Source organism: Mesitornis unicolor, unplaced genomic scaffold, assembly GCF_000695765.1.
Source record: "Mesitornis unicolor isolate BGI_N332 unplaced genomic scaffold, ASM69576v1 scaffold23117, whole genome shotgun sequence".
In the NCBI taxonomy this organism is placed as follows: domain Eukaryota; kingdom Metazoa; phylum Chordata; class Aves; order Mesitornithiformes; family Mesitornithidae; genus Mesitornis; species Mesitornis unicolor.
Window position 1 is genome coordinate 36212 of NW_010198713.1, and position 18218 is coordinate 54429.

Genomic DNA, 18218 nt, shown 5'->3' on the forward strand with positions numbered 1-18218 from the left:
TTGGCAAGAAACGGGTGGTCTGGCAGTGGGAAGCTGTGGCAGAGTGGAGCTGATGGTGAGAAGGGAAGATATCTGTTTTATTGCCTTTGCAGTGAAGATGTGGGTTTTTTTTTTTCCCAAAAGTGCATTGCCAACTAGAACAGAGCAGGATGAAGCACCCTCTCCCACAGGAAGTGACCAGTGGTTAAGTGCGGGCACATGGGCACCGTAGTCGGGCTCATCTACCTGGAGAGGAACAAAACTATCACCTCCAAATTTGAGTGATTTTATACTTCTGAGCAAAAGGTTAAAATATTTTACTGGTGAAATAAAGTTCTGGAGGTTTTTATGGAATGAAATCTGTATTGTGTTGAAGGGATGTGACTGAAGATGCCTGTTATTGCATGCTTTGGTCCCCATTAATTAACCATCATAGAGTGTAAAAGAGCACCCTTAGTTAGCAGACACAGGTAAGAACCTGCTTGCCTGCTCGCTGGACGAGTGACTTTATGTGGCCTGAGTGTTCAGTTCAAGTTCATGCATGAAAATGGTCACTACAGTTGGCTATTCAGAGGATGAGGGGTATGCTGAGTTGATGTGTTCACTGTATTTTGTTATTTGCATCAGCCTTTTGCTTAGTGCTTTTTGTGCACTTTTTCATTAGCTGTAAGCTGAAATCTCCAATCTGTCAGCACTACTTGAGAAATGTTTGCAGAGTTTTTGGATACTTCAGCCCTGATTTGGTGGGGGTTGTTTTGCTGCTCTTCATTTGGTGTGTATTGTACCTGAAAGGAGAGTGTGTGACATACTTCTTCCTGCTGTTTGTATGACATGCCACACGGATACTGCTTAAAAAACCAGAAACAGCCTTTTTCCTCATATGCAGGAGTAGAGCAGATAAATCTGTCTCCATGCCTCAGAAATCAGAGGCTTTATGGACTGATGCTGGTCAGAAGTAAAACAAGTGTTTATGTAAAGGAAGTGGGAAAAGAACACTAAGGTGTTAAATGTGACAGTCGATTTAATCTGTGCTGCTCCAAAGGGGTCATCCCATGGGTGATGCTTTGCCACATAGTCTCATACCCTTACGCTAGAACTGAAATGTACAAAAATATGATTGCACCCATCATGAGTGATAGTGTGTGGGCTTCCTTGGCTGGAAAAATATGCCGAAAGCTGCATGGGTCGAGATAAGCACAGGGAGATCACTCACCAGTTACCATCATGGGCAAAACAGACTCGGCTCAGGGAAAATAATTACCAATCAAATCAGAGTAGGGTAATAAGAAAAAACCATAACTTGAAACATCTTCCTTCACTGCTCCCTTCTTTCTAGGCTTTACTCCCAAACTCTCTGCTTCCTCCCCCTTAGTGGCACACGGATACAGAGAATGGAGGTTGTGGTCAGTTCATCACCCATTGTCTCTGCTGCTCCTTCCTCAGGGGGAAGACTCCTCTTTTCTCCTGCTCCAGCATGGAGTCCCTCCCACAGGAGACAGTTTTCCACGAACTTCTCCAATGTGAGCCCTTCCCATGGGCTGCAATTCTTAACAAACTGCTCCAGCATGGGTCCTCCTTGGGATCGCAAGTCTTGCCAGCAAACCTGCTCCTGCATGGCCTCCTCTCTCCACGAGTCCATGGATCCTGCTAGGAGCCTGCTCCAGCACAGGCTTTCCATAGCGTCACAGCCACCTTTGGGCATCCACCTGCTCCAGCGTGGCTGCAGGTGGATCTTTGCTCCAAGGTTAACCTCCATGGGCTGCAGGGGGACACCTTGCCTCACTGTGGTCTTCATCACATGCTGCAGGAGAATCTCTGCTCCAATGCCTGGAGCACCTCCTGCCCCTACTTCACTGACCTTGGTGTCTGCAGAGTAGTCTCACTCCTGTCTTCTGGCTGCTGCTGCGCAGCAGGTATTTTTCCCCTTCTTAAATAAGTTATCGCAGAGATGCTACTGCTGTCACTAATGGGCTCATCTTTGGCCAGTAACAGGTCCATCTTGGAGCTGACTGGCATTGGCTTGATTGGACATGGAGGAAACTTCTAGCAGGTTCTCACAGAAGCCACCCCAGTAGTCCCACCGCTACAAAAACCTTGCCATGCAAACTCCGTACAGATGGCTATGTCGGAAAATGAACTTGCTAAGAACTAGCTGTTAAAAACAACCCCACCAAACTACCGCTTCATCCCTCACCTACTGAGGGTTCTTCCAGTCAGATCAGGGTGATGTGGATGATGGCAATGGTTGGAATAGCCCCAGCAGTGGCACATGAATGGGAACAGAAATGCAGGAGAGGATGGCAAGCAGCTGTACAGATTTATAGATCTTAGGTCGGTCGCGAACCCACTGTAAGGTCAGTGTAGTAGATTTTTATTTTATTGTTTTCTCTTTATTGTCCTTAATTGATACACATTTTATAGTCAACGGGTTGTAAGGTTGAGTTATTTTGTGCAACTGAGATTAATTTATTTCCTTGTGAATTGTTATCCAGGGCAGAATTTTATGTTTTGTTGAAAACTTTTGAGAATGATGTCTTGTATTGCATCTTTTTAAAAAATAACGTTATGAGGGATTTTTGTTTTGTTTTTAAAATATAGCTAATTATTAAGGTGGTTTTCGTCAGTTGTTTTCCCACTTTTCTCTTACGTATTTTTCACCAACCTGTTCTTTTCATATTTATCATTAATCTCTCCAATACATCTCTTCTAAGCAATTCTTGAGGTCTTGAAAAATGGGCAGATAAAACCAGGAACACTTAAAAAAAAATTAAGTTTTCTCACATAATTCAAAGTTGGTTTTTTTTCAAATTTTGCCTTGTGCTGTATTTGAAAATGGAAAAGTATTATGAAAGAAAAAGAAGTTAGTGTGTTTCAAAATATCACCATCCATTTTTTTCTTTGAGTAGCTATTTTAATTTTTACCTAGAAAATTATTGGCTGGAAAAGAATTGTCTAAAATTCTCTCTTTTTCCCCCCCTTTTCCCACAGCTGTCTGTATCATCAGTTGCAATTCTTATGACAGTTTTCACTGGCATTATTATTGATTCCAAACTGGGAAACAAGTTTCGTAACTCCATGATCATACTTGAAAAAGCTTGAATCCAGCATTAATTTCAGTTAATATCGTACAGCAAAAGCTGTTCTGTGTGCTCTCCCGTAACCATTTCAGAGTTAGGCAGTTACTCTGGATCTGTGCAAGCAGAAGCAATTTGAAGATCCATTCAGTCTAGTCTTGAAAACAAACAGGGACAAATGGGAACTGCAGGTGAAAAAACCTTTTCACTGAGGTAAATTGCGAACTGTATATGTTCAGCTAAATTACTCAGTTTTTAAGGCTTACAGAAAGATTTACGTAAAGAAAAAGAATATCTTCATTCCCGGAAGGGGAGCCATATTGCTCTGTTACACTAGTATCTCAATGTGGGTATTCTTGATCAAACTGCTATGTATTGGATTTGATTTTATACCACTTAATTAATCTTAAATTTTTTCTTAGCTCTCAAGTTGAAAATAACATTAAGAGTGAGTGCATGGCAAGTCTTGAGAGCCTGTGAATTTCAGAATTTCATGAGCCCATAGGGCGAATTCTCTTGAAATGGATTTTGTCAGTTCAAGAACTGGTTTGTTCTTTACATGTTGACCTTGTTTAAATTAGTCCCAGGTAAATAAATTCTGGGTATTTGAGGCTTTACAAAGAAGCTTTTGAGTGCTCTTTTTTACAGAAAATCTGTTGTCAAATTACTGCTGCCCATAGAGGGCCTTGTTCAGGCAAAGTAAACAAATAATTCCATGTGAATTCTTGGAAATAATTTAAAGATTGTGGCAACAACAATTTGCTTTGAACCTAAAAGACTAAAAGACTAAAGCTTATAGGTCATTGGGAGGAGGTGTCCTTAAGTGACAGTTTCAGCACCATCCTCTCCTCAGATGCAAACACCTTTCATGAGACCAAACTCTCTAACCTTAACCTGAGCAGGCTGCCCTTTTTTGTAAATGTTAGCTAGGTGGGTCTGTTAGCTGATCCTGATTTAATCCCACCCCTGCAAGAGTCAAGGACACTTATTTTCTAGGATTTCCCACCCACGTTAATGAAATTTTCAGTTATCATTGTTCATGAAGTGTCTATTATTAGAACATGTCTGACAGCAGAACAAACGCCCACTACATAATGGGATATTAATTAATACCCTCACTCACAGGCGGCAAGGCTGGAGATGTAATCTGTATTCAGCCTGCGAGAGGTTTAACTCTCGTCTCCTGCGCTGCACACAGAGCCCTTAGCGGAAGTCGCAGCTCAGCTGGAGAGATGCTGTCCACTCTGCTTCCACCAGGGAGCTGAAGCTTGGCACTGATATCCCTGGCACAACATCATGCCTGTAGCAAATATGATATTAGGGAGCTTCACTTTATTCTAGCTAGTTTAGACAGGATGAAATAAAAATCCAGTATAGACTAACACTATTCTTCTTAGGATATAGCGGGTTCTGATACCTTCTGAATTGCATTATTCACTGTAGTTGTAATGCCTTTTGTCTTTTCTAAGGACATAAACTCCCCCTCCTTGCCAGTGTTCAAGGCCAGGTTGGACGGGGCTTTGAACAACCTGGTCTGGTGGGAGGTGTCCCCGTCCATGGCAAGAGTTGGACTGGATGATCTTTAAGGTCCCTTCCAACCCAAACCATTCCATGATTCTATGAAACTGGCTTTTCATCCAATTTTGTCCCATATTGAATAGGGAAAATCATTGTCATGGTGACAGACCTGTAATAGAGCTTTAGCATTATACAGTAAAATACATGTACTACTATCTAACTTGCTGTCAGTGGCTGCTGTCAGCAGTGGACAGAACAAGAAGATCTGAAAGCAGAGCCTGCAAGACATCTTGATTTACTTACTATTCTTTTGCTAGACTGACGAGGCCAGGAGATTATGATGCTTTTTTGACAAATGTGATTCCACATTCACTGAAATGCAAGCACTAACCAGCTTCAGTGGGAGTCTCCTTAGCCTGCGGTCAGTGTGACTGAGGGTGGAATAAAGTCCTGTGCTTTAGGTCAGCATTTCAGGTGCAGAAAGGGTGTGTTATGTCTTCAGAAAAATTAATTACTGAGATATTGTTACACTTGATTTTCTGTTGGTAAAGGCTTTGTATCTATTCTTTTTGTATTTAATCTTGTCCTGTCAGTACTAATGTCTTACTTACATAGCAGTTTCTATGGAGTTTCTAGTGCACAAAAGAATGAGGTAGATACCTTGTGTTGTTAGGGTTTGGTGTTTGTTATTTTAAACAAATGACAGGTATTTTTCTAAGATAAGAATGACGATTCCACCGGGAAGGTGGATTCCACCCCACCATGCACCTGAAATATTTAATGGTTCCATAAATGGATTGTAGAGGGTCCTGCTTTCCTCCTCCTTTTTACGAAGACTGAAGCCTCATCCAAAACATGGAATAGACCGTGTGTAAAGATGAAAGAGAGCATTTCTATATAGAATGTGAATTGTCATATCCTGGTCATTTCTGATGGAGCCAATGGAATTACATTTCTCTCCAGAGCTAAAATATTTGCTTTCTAAATGAAAATTTGCTAGTAGAATCTGTCTCTGGAAGAGTCAAGCCTGGTCTGACTCTCGAATGAATTTGATAGCAGATTTATTTTGTTGTCGGGCTTAGGGTTCACATTAGAAACATTTGGGCAAAGGGAGATGAAAGGTTTTCCTGTTTTGTCTTATTAAAGACAATGTACTCTGAATACTAATCACGAGTACTCTAAAATTCAGACTTGAAAATGCAGTAAGTCCAGTGATTATAGTAACTTATTACTGAGAGAGCTGGCATTCGATGTGGATTCATCAGTGGGTATGGTTTTATTTATAAAAGCGTGTGCTGGTTCTCTGGTGGTATGGGGGTAGGTGAGCACAGCCAAGCTGTGATTCCACCCTGTCATTCAGGATTGGCATTTTTTCACTCAGAACACAGGAACAAGCTTTGGTGGTGTTGGAATAGAAAACGAATTTTAATAGCCAAAACCTGTCACGAAGAGGTCTGTATTCCTTTCAGTTGTTGTGGTTGCTATTGTTGTTGTTTACAGCAAGATGAAATCTTTTTCAAAGTGATCAATTGCAGATATTTTAGCTGACCGTTTTTGGCAAGATGCAAAATCCCTTTTGAAATATGGCCATGGTCTTATCAGAACATCTGTTTGCATAACATATATTTCATAAGTAAGATGCATGTTGTTTTAAAAAGCAGCCTGAATCATCTTCTCTGCATTTATTTTTCAGCTAAACACTTTCCAACATAAATATAAAACCGCTTCTGCAAGTGCAAGCTAAGCCTGTTGCTCTGCAGCCTTTGCAGCCCTCTCCCTTCACTTGCTTTCCCTCTTCCACTCACTACCTTCCTCCTACTCCAACTTCCCCAGGTGCTGGGATACTACAGAAAGCTCAATGGGTTACAGATATTCAGCCTTCTTCAAACTTTCAAAAGACAAATTGGAAAAATCTGAAAAAGACTAACAGTAAAGGGTGTTACTAAAGGCCATTTTCAAGTCCCAAAGTGCTGAGCAGTCTATAGAGTTTACATTTCTATTAGGGGCTAATATTTTTTTAAAGAAAATAATTTGTAAAAAGTAACATAGAAGTACCCTGTTAACCAACCCATGCTTCAGATGGCCTGAACATGCAAATTTTACACTCATGAAATGTACTAATAAAGTACTTATTCTCTTTAGTGTCTTAATATTCACTGAAAATGTTACTTCAATTAACTTTTGTTTAACTATTGCAATATAGCTATTGATTTATAGATGACTCCTACCTTCCCCCTACCCTGTTTTTCTATGGTGTGTAACTGTTCAGCAAGATTGCCACTTCCTTCATTGAACTCAGAAGCGTTTACTCTTTTGTTTCTTTATCACAAGGTGACAGACCTTTTTACAGCGTATACCTGCGATTTCTTGCAGCTTGGGGAAAGAACCAGTCAGTAACACTGTGAACTTACTCTGACTGCTAGATTTGCTGGGATTTTCCTGGTTAGGGTAGTTTTTCCCCTTGGTGCTGCTTTCCTTCACTTTTTGAAGGGTAGTGGAATTTTTTATTTACATGAAGTATTTTAGATATAAAACCTAGCTGAGTAAGCCCATCTTATTTTTACTTTCTCTTGTTCTGTCTTTTAAATAAGATTAGGGAAAACCTCCAGAATAAAAGGAAAGTCATATCAGTATTGTTTCTTGTTCTCTGTCTCGTGGGACTCCTGGTGACAGGAATATAGGGAAGATTTTAAGTATTAGTTGCTTCAGAGCTAGCTACAGACACCTGAATCACAGCCATTTGTGTCTCGTTGGTGCAAGGACCATTTTAACACATTTAAACAAATTATCCTAACCTGAAACCTCATGGCGACAATGCCTACTCTTCCGCTGCTCTCCAGGGTGAACTGGGTTATTTGTTTCTAATGGAGGATGGATAAATTAATCCTGTACTGATATATGGGTGGAAAACTGTCTCATTTCTTAAGGAGAGTGAGAAGACTAAACAGAAAAAGTATTTGTAATATTTCTTATCTATTAGTGTAGAGATGTGTACAGCAGCTCTTCCTAATCAGTGAGTTTTGAACCCAAGGTAGCTCATTGCTTTTAATTCAAACAAGTAGTCCTTGAGTTCTAACATTCACCTTCAAAGTGTTTTTTTCTTCCATAAAAATTAAAATTCTATCCTTACAGGCTAATGAAAATTTAAGAAAAAAAAACCAACCCAAAAGTTGTGTTTCTGTAGAAATCTGCTAGGACAATGTGGTTATTTCTACAAATACTGACTGCAATTCTGTAAGTAGTTCATCCAGTCTTTAGTCAGTGCCAGTTTTCTTTATATTTTAAAGCAAAAGAAGGCAGAAGGTCTCTACCTTGTCTTACATGTCAGTGTTCTGGGGATAACATAACTCCCTGGTGTCACACTGCTGTGAAAATGCCTTTGGATGGGATTTGAATGGGAAAATTGATCTACTTCCAAATGTAATTTCTCTGAACAATAAAGGTCTGTAGGTCACTCCCACTTTGAAAACTGATCATTGACAGAGCTGGGTTTATTTTAGTAGCAAAAAAAAAGGAATGATCTGTGACATACATAAGAAAAATATTTATTTTTAACAGTACTATATCTGTGTTTTACAAAAGGAGAAATAAATTACCCTGGTTAAGGAAGCGTGGAAGTCAAAGTGGCGTAATATCCCACTGCTCCATTCACTGAAAGGCCTGATTTTATCCCCAAGCTGCAAGAAAAAGTGAACAATTCTTTGTAATCAAGCTGTGGAGCTCGTGAAAGAGAGGGATATTTTTGTTAAAGGACTGGTGCGTTATCCTGTTTTCTAATAACATTGCTTTATGAGAGTGCTTCACTTTAAAATGCAGCGTTTTGAGAATAGGCATTATAAGCCAGAGCATACAAAAACTGTACTATTTTTCCTTCCTTGCTTTTGAAAGAAGAAACTTGGATGCTAGCAGAATGGCAGTGCAGTGTAATTGTATATTTTTAAAAACCACATCAGAGCGGAGTTACACATAGACAGGCTGGCTATAGTGTTTTTCAGTACAATTGAGTAATTCTGCCATTTGCACTGCAGCTACATTTTGACTTTGTGCATTTTGCTTTTCTGTTTCTTAGATGCACAGCCCACAGACGGAGAAAGGGAGGTATGGAATCAGATCAGTGCCGTTTTGCAGGACTCGGAAAGTATGCTTGCAGACCTTCAGGCCTACAAAGGAGCTGGACAGGAAATTAGAGATGTATGTTTGTTAAAGTTAATGACAGTTCTCTGGAAGCAAAATCCAAGCAAAAGTCAACGTGTTCCTTCCTTCTGTTCTGTATCCAAGCACATTCTATAAAATGATATGAAAATCTTCATTAAAATTGTATTTAGAAAATGTTACAGATTATGTGTAACGTTGAATATAAAGCCCTAATGTGAAATCATTAAATGATGGCTGTTGGAACTTCTTTTAGGTTTACTATTAGTAATTATTTTTTGCTTTAAGAAACACCATTTCTATACCTTGTTCCATATATCTCATGCTGGGATTCACAGTTGAGGACACGGAAGAAATAATACTCAGATGTCACAAAATACACTATGAAAAAAGGTTTAAAATAGTTGTTCTTCTATGTAAGTGAAATAACAAACCACAGTAAATGATAACCTTACACCCACTTTTACAGGCATCTTATTCTATCAAACTGGTCCCAAAGTACCATTCTGAACTGTAACTTAAATTTCTCAAGTAACCAAACCTTTTCCTGCATCAGCTTTGCAGTTACTGTGAGCATGAGCTGTTGGTGAGTTAAGAACCTGTATAAGTTGAAGATTTCAAAAACACCAAAACCTTAAAAAAGGCTATTTCTGCAAATTGGGTCTTACCTGATGCTTCTACAATGGCTTTGCTCCCCAAAGATTATGTTAAAACATATTTTTGTATGTCAGCAGTGCATTGGAATGAATAATTTAAAACCACTATGTTACAGGGGGAGAGGAAAGGTGGAAAACATGGTATTTTTTGGACATACTAGTTTCCTATTCCTGTGCAATGTAATTTCTAGTAATTTTTCTATGTTTCACAATGCTTACTTTCTAAAATAATGTGGCAGAAAAATTCCAAACTACCTTTTGCTTGTTATTCATATATCATAGTTCTTTACAGTAGTGTTTTCATTTCAGGCGATACAGAATCCCAATGATATCCAGTTGCAAGAAAAAGCATGGAATTCAGTATGTCCTCTGGTTGTAAGACTGAAGCGCTTTTATGAGTTTTCACTCAGATTAGGTGAGCCCTGTTTTAGTATGTCTGTTTATTGGGCTACTTCCTAAAGAGAGAAATAGGAAGTTTATTTTTCACAGGCTTCTTCCTGTTTCATATCAAGAGATGTTTAACTGCAATTACATTTATTAAGGTATATTTGTAATCTTCGTTTAATTTTAAAGTTATCAGTTTTAGTTTGTCACTTAAATCTGTGTTATCTAAATAGAGTACAAGAAAAGAATGTGATAAAACTGCATAAAGTTTTTCTCTGCTGACTGCCATCTTCTGCACTTCACTGGTCCATCTTGTACTAATGTAATTTAACTGTTGTAATCTGGATCCTTCAGAGTTTTGAAAGGCATGTAAATGAAAAATTTTTTGAAACGTTAAAAACGGATATAACAGGTGGAGAAGGATATCAGTAAACTCTCTCACAGGATAAAAATCCAAAGTTGGGCATGTTTTATGTTGACTTTTTTCATCCCTACAAACCCAAAAAATGATGTAATTACGCCTTGTATTAGAACTCTGCAAGAGAACCAGTGTGCAAAGATGTATGGATGATTAGGGAGAGCTCCTAATGCAAGGGAATTCTTCTACAGTATCCTGCTTACTAAGTCTCACTTTTTCAGTAATGCTAGTAATTATAGCTGCAGGAGCTGAATTACATTTTGTTAGTGCCTAAAAGTACACTTTTAGTAGCAGGGATGCCAGAATAATCTCTATACTGAGCTGATGGCTAATTGGAGAAGTTGAAAGAGAAGGAGTTGAATATTTAAATGCAAGAAAAATGCTTTCTCTGGAATTTTCGACAGGGAACGCAGATAAAGGGCCATTAAAATAGAAAAGAGCTTAGTGATAGATAGTGGAGAGAAAATGGCAGAGAGCATGAAGAGGCCGCTGTCTTTGGCTGACGTTTCTCACGTTACAGTACTAAGGAAAAGCATTTCTATTAGGGCTCTGCATGTTCAGAGGCTTTCTTCTCCTCAAACAAGATATATTTAGATACTTACTTAATACTCTGTCATAATGTGGACTGAACAGAATTTTACTTCTGATTTTTATTCAGAGAAAGCCCTGCAGAGCTTATTGGAGTCCTTGACGTGCCCACCATATACTCCAACCCAGCATCTGGAACGGGAACAGGCTCTAGCGAAAGAATTTGCAGAAATCTTACATTTTACTCTTCGTTTTGATGAGCTTAAGGTTAATAAAGTCTTTTAGTAGATGCTGATTTTTTCCATGTGTTTTGAACCCAAACTGATTATTTCCTATTTGTCTTCCTCAAAGATGAGAAACCCAGCCATTCAGAATGACTTCAGTTATTATAGGCGAACAATAAGTCGCAACAGAATAAACAACATGCATGTAAGTAAATCAGGTCTGATCTGCTCTTCACACTGAGGTGTTTATCAGTATGCATTTGTAGCATTTGTGGTAAAGTTTTTTCGTTTGATTCACTAGCTGTCTTGTTCTCTCCACACCAAGAGTTAATCAGCAGTCTGGATGAAGTGATTAGAGTGGAACTATTCATGCAATGATCTGTTTGCTGACATGAGCATGTACTGTATCTTTTTCTTGCTGCCAGCAAGATTTTAAAGAGTTTTACTGACTATTTTTTCTCCTGTTTTCATCAGCTAGACATTGAGAATGAAGTAAACAATGAAATGGCCAATAGGATGTCCCTGTTTTATGCAGAAGCCACACCAATGCTGAAAACACTCAGCAATGCAACTACACATTTTGTATCAGAAGTAAGTAATGGAGGAGAAAAGGTCTAACACAGACATTCTTGATTTTAATTTTACAACATAGTTTACTGAACACTGACTCTTTTTAACCCTTCTAGAACAAAACGTTACCAATTGAAAATACAACGGACTGTCTAAGTACTATGGCTAGCGTATGTAAAGTCATGTTGGAAACACCGTAAGTTTTTCCCTTATGTCTTGTTTTTCTTGTGTGAGGGAGTTTGTATTGTATTTTAAGTAATCATCTGGGATACACACAGTTTTTTCCAAATGAATTCGTGTATGTTTGCCTTAAGTTGTTAACACATTTATATACAAAGCATGACCTGGTATTAGAAAGTCTTGCCTTCTGTGTTTACCACCTTATGATATTCTTCATGAATCACCATTGAGTTTTGTTAGGGAGAGCTTACGCGTTCAGCCTGTATTTTAAGAAAAGTTTAAAATACAAGTGTAATAGTATGCACTTAGAGACTTTAGTGACTGTGTCTTGTCTAACCAGGGCCATAGGCCAACTACTGTCTCTATATTGCCCATGGTGTTCAATTATTAGCAGACTTAAGGGCAAAATTTTGTCTTTTCCAAGCAGCATTTTCACAAGTGATACACGGACTATTTTGAGAATTGTTTGAGTAGATCTTTTTGGATGTACCCTTCTTACTCTGGATATGAGAAACTGCAGCTTTACAGAAAATGTACAGTTGTTTTCTTAGCAACTAGCATAGGTATAGCCAGTAGGGTTACTGTTGTTTAGCTGTGCGTTTAATCAAGTATTTTTTAGGTTAGATGTCCCTTTGAGTGGCAAACACATACAAGATAGAGTCAAAGTAGTCTTCCTGTCTTTGAATTGTTTGTTCATGGTGCCATGGAAAGGGTAGAATTCCTGAAAGTACTCTGTTTATGAAAATTCTGGAGAAGGTGGTGGGACTCTTCTTGCAATCTGGGCCACCTTAGAAGTAGTTAGAGAAAACTAACCCTATGTGTAAGCTCATTTTTTGGCAAAAGTAGAGAATCAGAAAGTTGTGAGTCATCTACCAGAAGATTTTCAGATATTTACTTCTAATTGTGAGATAATCAAGCATTTTCACATAAAAATGTCTGTAGCCTTTAAATCTGTTCGTGTTACGATGCTGTGTTATTTAAACAGGAGAATAATAGTTGAAGTTATTGTCAACTAAGAGGTAGTATAATAGAGGTTTTAGTATTCTTAATGATATGTTTAAGTTAAAAAAAAAAAGTTTTCTTTTCAAAAACCAGTGAATGACAGTAGACTAATGTATTATCTACTCAGGATAGTATTGTTAGAAAACTAGTGATAATTTCTGTTTTCCAGTGTTTCTTTTTTTTCTTTTTCTACTATAGTTCATTTTTCATTTCCTGATGATGGTTTTTAAGATGGTTTCAGGTATGACATCTGATAAGGACTGGTCTAACTCTGCCATCTGTATTCTTATGTTGCAAAGAAAAACTCTTTCAAATTAGTTCAGTCCAGTCCTATCTAGTGTGCCTCCACATATTAGACTATGTGCTGAAATAATTTCCTACTTCAATGTTAACTGCTTCAGAGTAGGAATTTAAGCAAAAAAAGTAACTTTTCCTTTGAGATCCCAATATCATGAGGTTCCAGTTTGAACAGGAATACAATCAGTCTCCTTGTATTTCCTGAACTTTGGAGCCATTCTCTGAAGCTGTCATCTTAGACATGCAGAAGTGAGGACCTTAACTGTGAAGGGGTGTTAGAAGGGGTTTACGTAGCTTTATTTGCTTTCTGACCTTCCTTCTACATTGACAAGGACTTATGCATGTCAAAGATATTTAAAATCTTACTAAGGTTCATCTTCAGCCTTAAAATACAATGTTCAGATTTCATGCACTCATGGTCTAGATTGCAAAATTTTCCAGTAAAAAGTCAAGACTCTCTGTTTTTTTTTGTTCTGTTTTGCAGAGAGTACAGGAGTAGATTCACCAGTGAAGAGACCCTTATGTTCTGCATGCGAGTAATGGTGGGAGTTATTATTCTGTATGATCATGTCCATCCTGTGGGAGCTTTCTCAAAGACATCAAAGATTGATGTAAGAGTGACTTTTCTTTAATACTCTGTAGCTCTGAGAATACTAACCTGCAGATTTTTTTCAGCCCAAGCTTATGACTTTATATAAATCATTTTAATTATTTTTGAATGGCAAAATTTAGAATTTATCTTCACCTGCATACTTTAATATATCAGCTTGTTTGAAATTAAAAAAGGAACAGTCTTTTTTCCTTTGTATTTTCTTTCAGACACAGATACTCATTTGTCTTTGCTAGCTGTTTTCCTGGCAACTTTATGGTTACACTAAAATAATTTTGTATTACACCTACCCAGGAATAAGTTCTGTGGTCATAATTTTTTATTAATAATGTTATTTATTTATGCTGAAGTGCTCATCTTTGGCAGCAGCTCTGTTGTAAATAAGCAGATATTCAACATTGTCTCTGCTGTGTCTGAGATCTAAAGTAACAGAACTGAAATGTTCCTGTTGTAATGTTGATAATAAGCCTTCAGTTTTAGCTTTGGCACGACCAGTCACAGGGAAGTCAACATTACTCTTTCATCTGAGAGACTGCAAACACACAAAAAAGTACTTTTATTTGAGATACATGTTTTTACAAACCTAAATCTCACGCATGACATCTTTCAGCAGAAATTAACTAATTCATGGGAAGAAAAGATACTAAGTCGTTCCCTTTACAAGATAGCCTACTTCAAAAAAGAAGAGATATATATATATATATGTATTATTGTGCTACTTAATGCTAAGTCTTCATTAGCATTTTTCATGTGCAGATATCAGGAGTTTATACACACACACACACACGTATATGTGTGTGTGTATATATATACACACACATGTATGTGTGTTTTTATATATATATATGTATTATTGTACTACTTAATGCTAAGTCTTCGTTAGCTTTTTTCATGTGCAGATATCAGGAGTTTATCACAGCTCCTCTTTGGCTTTGTTTTACAGAGGGAAAGATATGTCACAAAGACGTGAATTGATTTGCTCAAGGTCATGCAGCAGATAGAGCCTGGGAATTGAATGCAGACTTCCTGACTGCTAATTCAGTCTCTTGCCCACAGAGACTACAGAAGTAAAATTTTGATAGGACTGACTATACAGTGCTTGTACTTTTTGTCTCACATTTATTGTAAAGCCCTGTAATCTTACTGGATAGTCAGACAGATGTAAAAGGGAGACAGGAGGTGTATGACTCCATTTTTAAAAATGACTACATGGTCCCAAATTTTAATTCGTGTAATTAGTTTAGTGATTCTTCTCTAATTAAAAAAAAATACTATGGTATATCAGATGATAAGTTTCTTTTACAGTGAAAAACAATTATTTATTGCAAGCTGTTTTCTGGGAGCTCTTTCAAGTCTGGAGACTTTATTTCAAGCTGTTAATTGTAGGCTTCTAGCTTAGACATCCTAACAGCTTTTCTTCTTTGACTGTTTCTCATTCTAACAAATGGAAAAAAATGCTTTGAATTTTTATCCCCTCTGAGTTTGTCTGATCTGATGAGGTGTGTAAACCTGTACTGAGTGATGGGAATATAGTCTTGAGTTTCTCTAGTTCAGGAAAAGTACCTGTGCCGCTCAAAAATATTTTCTGCTACCCTGAGAATTTCATCAACTCTGATCAACTCTTTGCATAGCTAGTTTTATCTTCCAGGTAGAACTGAGCCAACTGAGCAGTAATCAGGGATTATTAGGGTGGTCATTGCACAGGAGGCAGAGTTATATTTTCCAAATAATTTTTAGTGGCAAATGCATGGACTCTTCAATTGAGTATTTCATCTTCCATTTCAGAATATGGTAGAGTTGCTCCTTAGCTACAAAGAAAATACTGGCATGTAGATTTCATACTGCAATGTGACTTGAGAAGATTCAAATCTTGACTCTGCCATGTCTTTATCTGTTATTTTAAATAAAATGGAATTAATCTAGACTAATTTTTGGATAGCTATTAGATGTCTTCACAGAAATGGGAAGAAATGGGTATTTCCGGAGCTTGATTCACTGCATCTGAAAGTACATTCAGAATAGGTTAGAGGAATTTCTTATTTCTCTCTGTTTACTAGGAAGGTAGTCTGTATGGTGGGTCACATGAGTTCTACCTCTGCTTTCTCTCCTTCATTTCCTCTTTTGTAAATTTGGACAGAGTTTCTGCCTGTTTTTACAGTCTCTGCCAAGATGTAGGAAAAAACCTACCTGTCTGGTGAAATTTTTCCTTGTTTTCAGCTAGTGCAATTCATATGTTATTGTTCAATAGTGGCATGCTTCTGTTCCCAGATGAAGGGATGCATCAAAGTTTTAAAGGAACAACCACCTGACACTGTGGAAGGGCTTCTGAATGCTCTCAGGTATGTGCAGAATAATTGATTCAGCCTTAACAAATTCCTCCTTTCGTTTCCTCCCACTTTTTTTTTTATATTTAAGACTTTTCACCTTATAAGCTTGATTTATTAAGAAAATTATCCTTTGGAATTTGCCTTCATCACCTGGAGTTTTCTTAAGTAATATTAATTTCTTTCAACCCCATTTCACTTTGACAAGCTGCAGCTGTTAATATTGGAAGTCATAATGTCCTTCTTCAAAGGTATTTAAGGTTCATTTTGCCACCTTAAACTTAGCCATCCAAAAGGTAGACAGTTCATCAAAAAACAGTGTATCTAAGCTAAGATTTGCTAAATAAAATACCCCAGGAACTAGAACATTTTAGAAGCGCAGAGCAGAATTTCTCTTTCTCAGACCCTTGATACTTCCCTTCTTTCTTTCCCTGTGATTTAAGAAGAGTTTTGATTTCTTTTTAATTTTGCTAAATGAAACATCTTAAAGAAAACACCAACCTGAATCCCAATCCTGTAGCTAAGTGTTTAAGTTGCTGGCTTGGGAAGCAAGATACAGTGACCTGACACTTCTCTGAAGTGGAGAAGGAAGTCTTAGTACCAAGTTTTTCAGAGCTGCATTGAATGCTTGGAGAACTGTAGCCATAAACACCTCCATATTTGCTTATCATGTCTTTTGAATTAAAATTGATGTGGAGTTAAATTCTACAGGTATTAGGTGTGTTTTGAGCTTATGTGGTGATTGATCCCCCTATGAACATAAGCGTGTTGGTCTTAAATTGAAAAAAACCACCACATTAAATCTCTTCAGTCCTCCCAGGACATTTCAGAAAGCTGCTTAAAATTAGGTTTACAGATTATGCCGAAATTCCATCTAGATCCGAAGTCCTTTTAGTATTTATGCTATTTCTTATGTCTTTCAATCTTTTTTACTTCTTTTGAGGCTTTTAATTGGAAAAAAAAGATAATTTAAACCCAAAATTATGATACTGTCTTAGACAGATGTCAAACAGTATTTAGCCACAACTCTCTACCTATTAGCAGGGAATAATTTATTGCAAAAGGTATTCAGCAGAGATAAAGACCATCAGACTATTAGCAGTTAAATTCAAGTAATCAGTAATTAGAGGAACATGTAAGTTCCTCCTTTGTGTAATTCAACCGCGCTGATTTCAACAACAGGCACTGAAGTTGTCAGGCTTTTCTAATCCTTGTTCATTTTTTAAAATGCTGTTTTAACTTGTATTTTCTAGGTTCACTACAAAACACCTGAATGATGAATCTACTTCAAAACAAATTCGAGCTATGCTGCAGTAGTATCCCAAGACAAGTAGATGTTTGTATTGATCACAGAAGATGTGTATGTTTACATAATTTAATACAGTTTGATGTTAATACTTGTGTGTATTTACATAACCATTTTCTTCATACTGCTAAAATATATGAATCTGTTCATAACCTGACTGACTTTATATAGTTCAGCCTAAGTTTTTATGCTAGCCTTTATCTTTTGACTTCAAAGAATACTTTTTTACTTAGATACTTCAGCTACAACAGTTTATCTGTGCATTTTAATCCATAAACACCTTCTCTATCAGAGAAGTAGTAGTGAAGACAAAATGGAAATAAAATAAACTGAAGTGTCAAAAATACCACAGAAATGGAACTTTAAAGAAGAAGAAAGTTAATATAAGAGAAAGTAAAATTCATTGGATATGTTCTGAGAACACATACACAGTTTTTTAGTCAGTTTTAGAATCTTATCAAACTCATATGAATAGGAGAATACCTGAATGTTCATCACTCCCATAAAATATGTTGTCTTTCTTGTAACAAGTAGAGATCCACCTCATTTTAAGGATTATGTGCTGCCTGACATTCAAAAACATATTACAAAGAGGTAATTTTACCTCTTTTATAAAGTATAACCTGTACCTTTCAGCCATTGAGGAAATTAATATCCTCTTTCCGATTCAATATAAATAAACAGAAAACATGTTTTAAGACCATTGCTGAATTCTGAAAATTCTGTATAATTTTATTAGAAAGTATTAGAGAAAATACTAATGCCTTGACTTAACTAGAAAGAATTTGTCAATGTAAATGTATCACAATGAACGTTATCTCTCAGACAGCTCTCCTCAGTAAGTAATTTTTTTGCTGATTTAAACTGGTATAAAGCAGAACACTCTTCTGTAGCAGCAAACTTCCCTAGTGTCAAACTGACCTCATCAAACTAGGCATGATAAAAATAAATTTTAAGAGCTGAGATGTTTTTAGGCGCTCCATCAAGTTCCTTGAT

General features: G+C 37.2%; 1 protein-coding gene across 2 annotated transcripts in view; it reads left to right on the forward strand.

Moving 5' to 3' along the window:
• Positions 1–17956, forward strand: part of FAM49A (family with sequence similarity 49, member A) — a 19748-nt gene extending 1792 nt beyond the window's left edge. For both annotated transcript variants that reach the window (XM_010189245.1, XM_010189244.1), the window contains exons 2-10: positions 8641–8762; positions 9689–9794; positions 10840–10976; positions 11061–11138; positions 11408–11524; positions 11620–11699; positions 13467–13593; positions 15861–15931; positions 17170–17956. In XM_010189245.1, coding sequence (XP_010187547.1) covers positions 8641–8762; positions 9689–9794; positions 10840–10976; positions 11061–11138; positions 11408–11524; positions 11620–11699; positions 13467–13593; positions 15861–15931; positions 17170–17233 — 902 coding nt within the window. In that variant the 3' untranslated portion in view covers positions 17234–17956. The remainder of the gene's footprint in view (positions 1–8640; positions 8763–9688; positions 9795–10839; positions 10977–11060; positions 11139–11407; positions 11525–11619; positions 11700–13466; positions 13594–15860; positions 15932–17169) is intronic.
• The last annotated feature ends 262 nt before the right edge of the window (positions 17957–18218 follow it).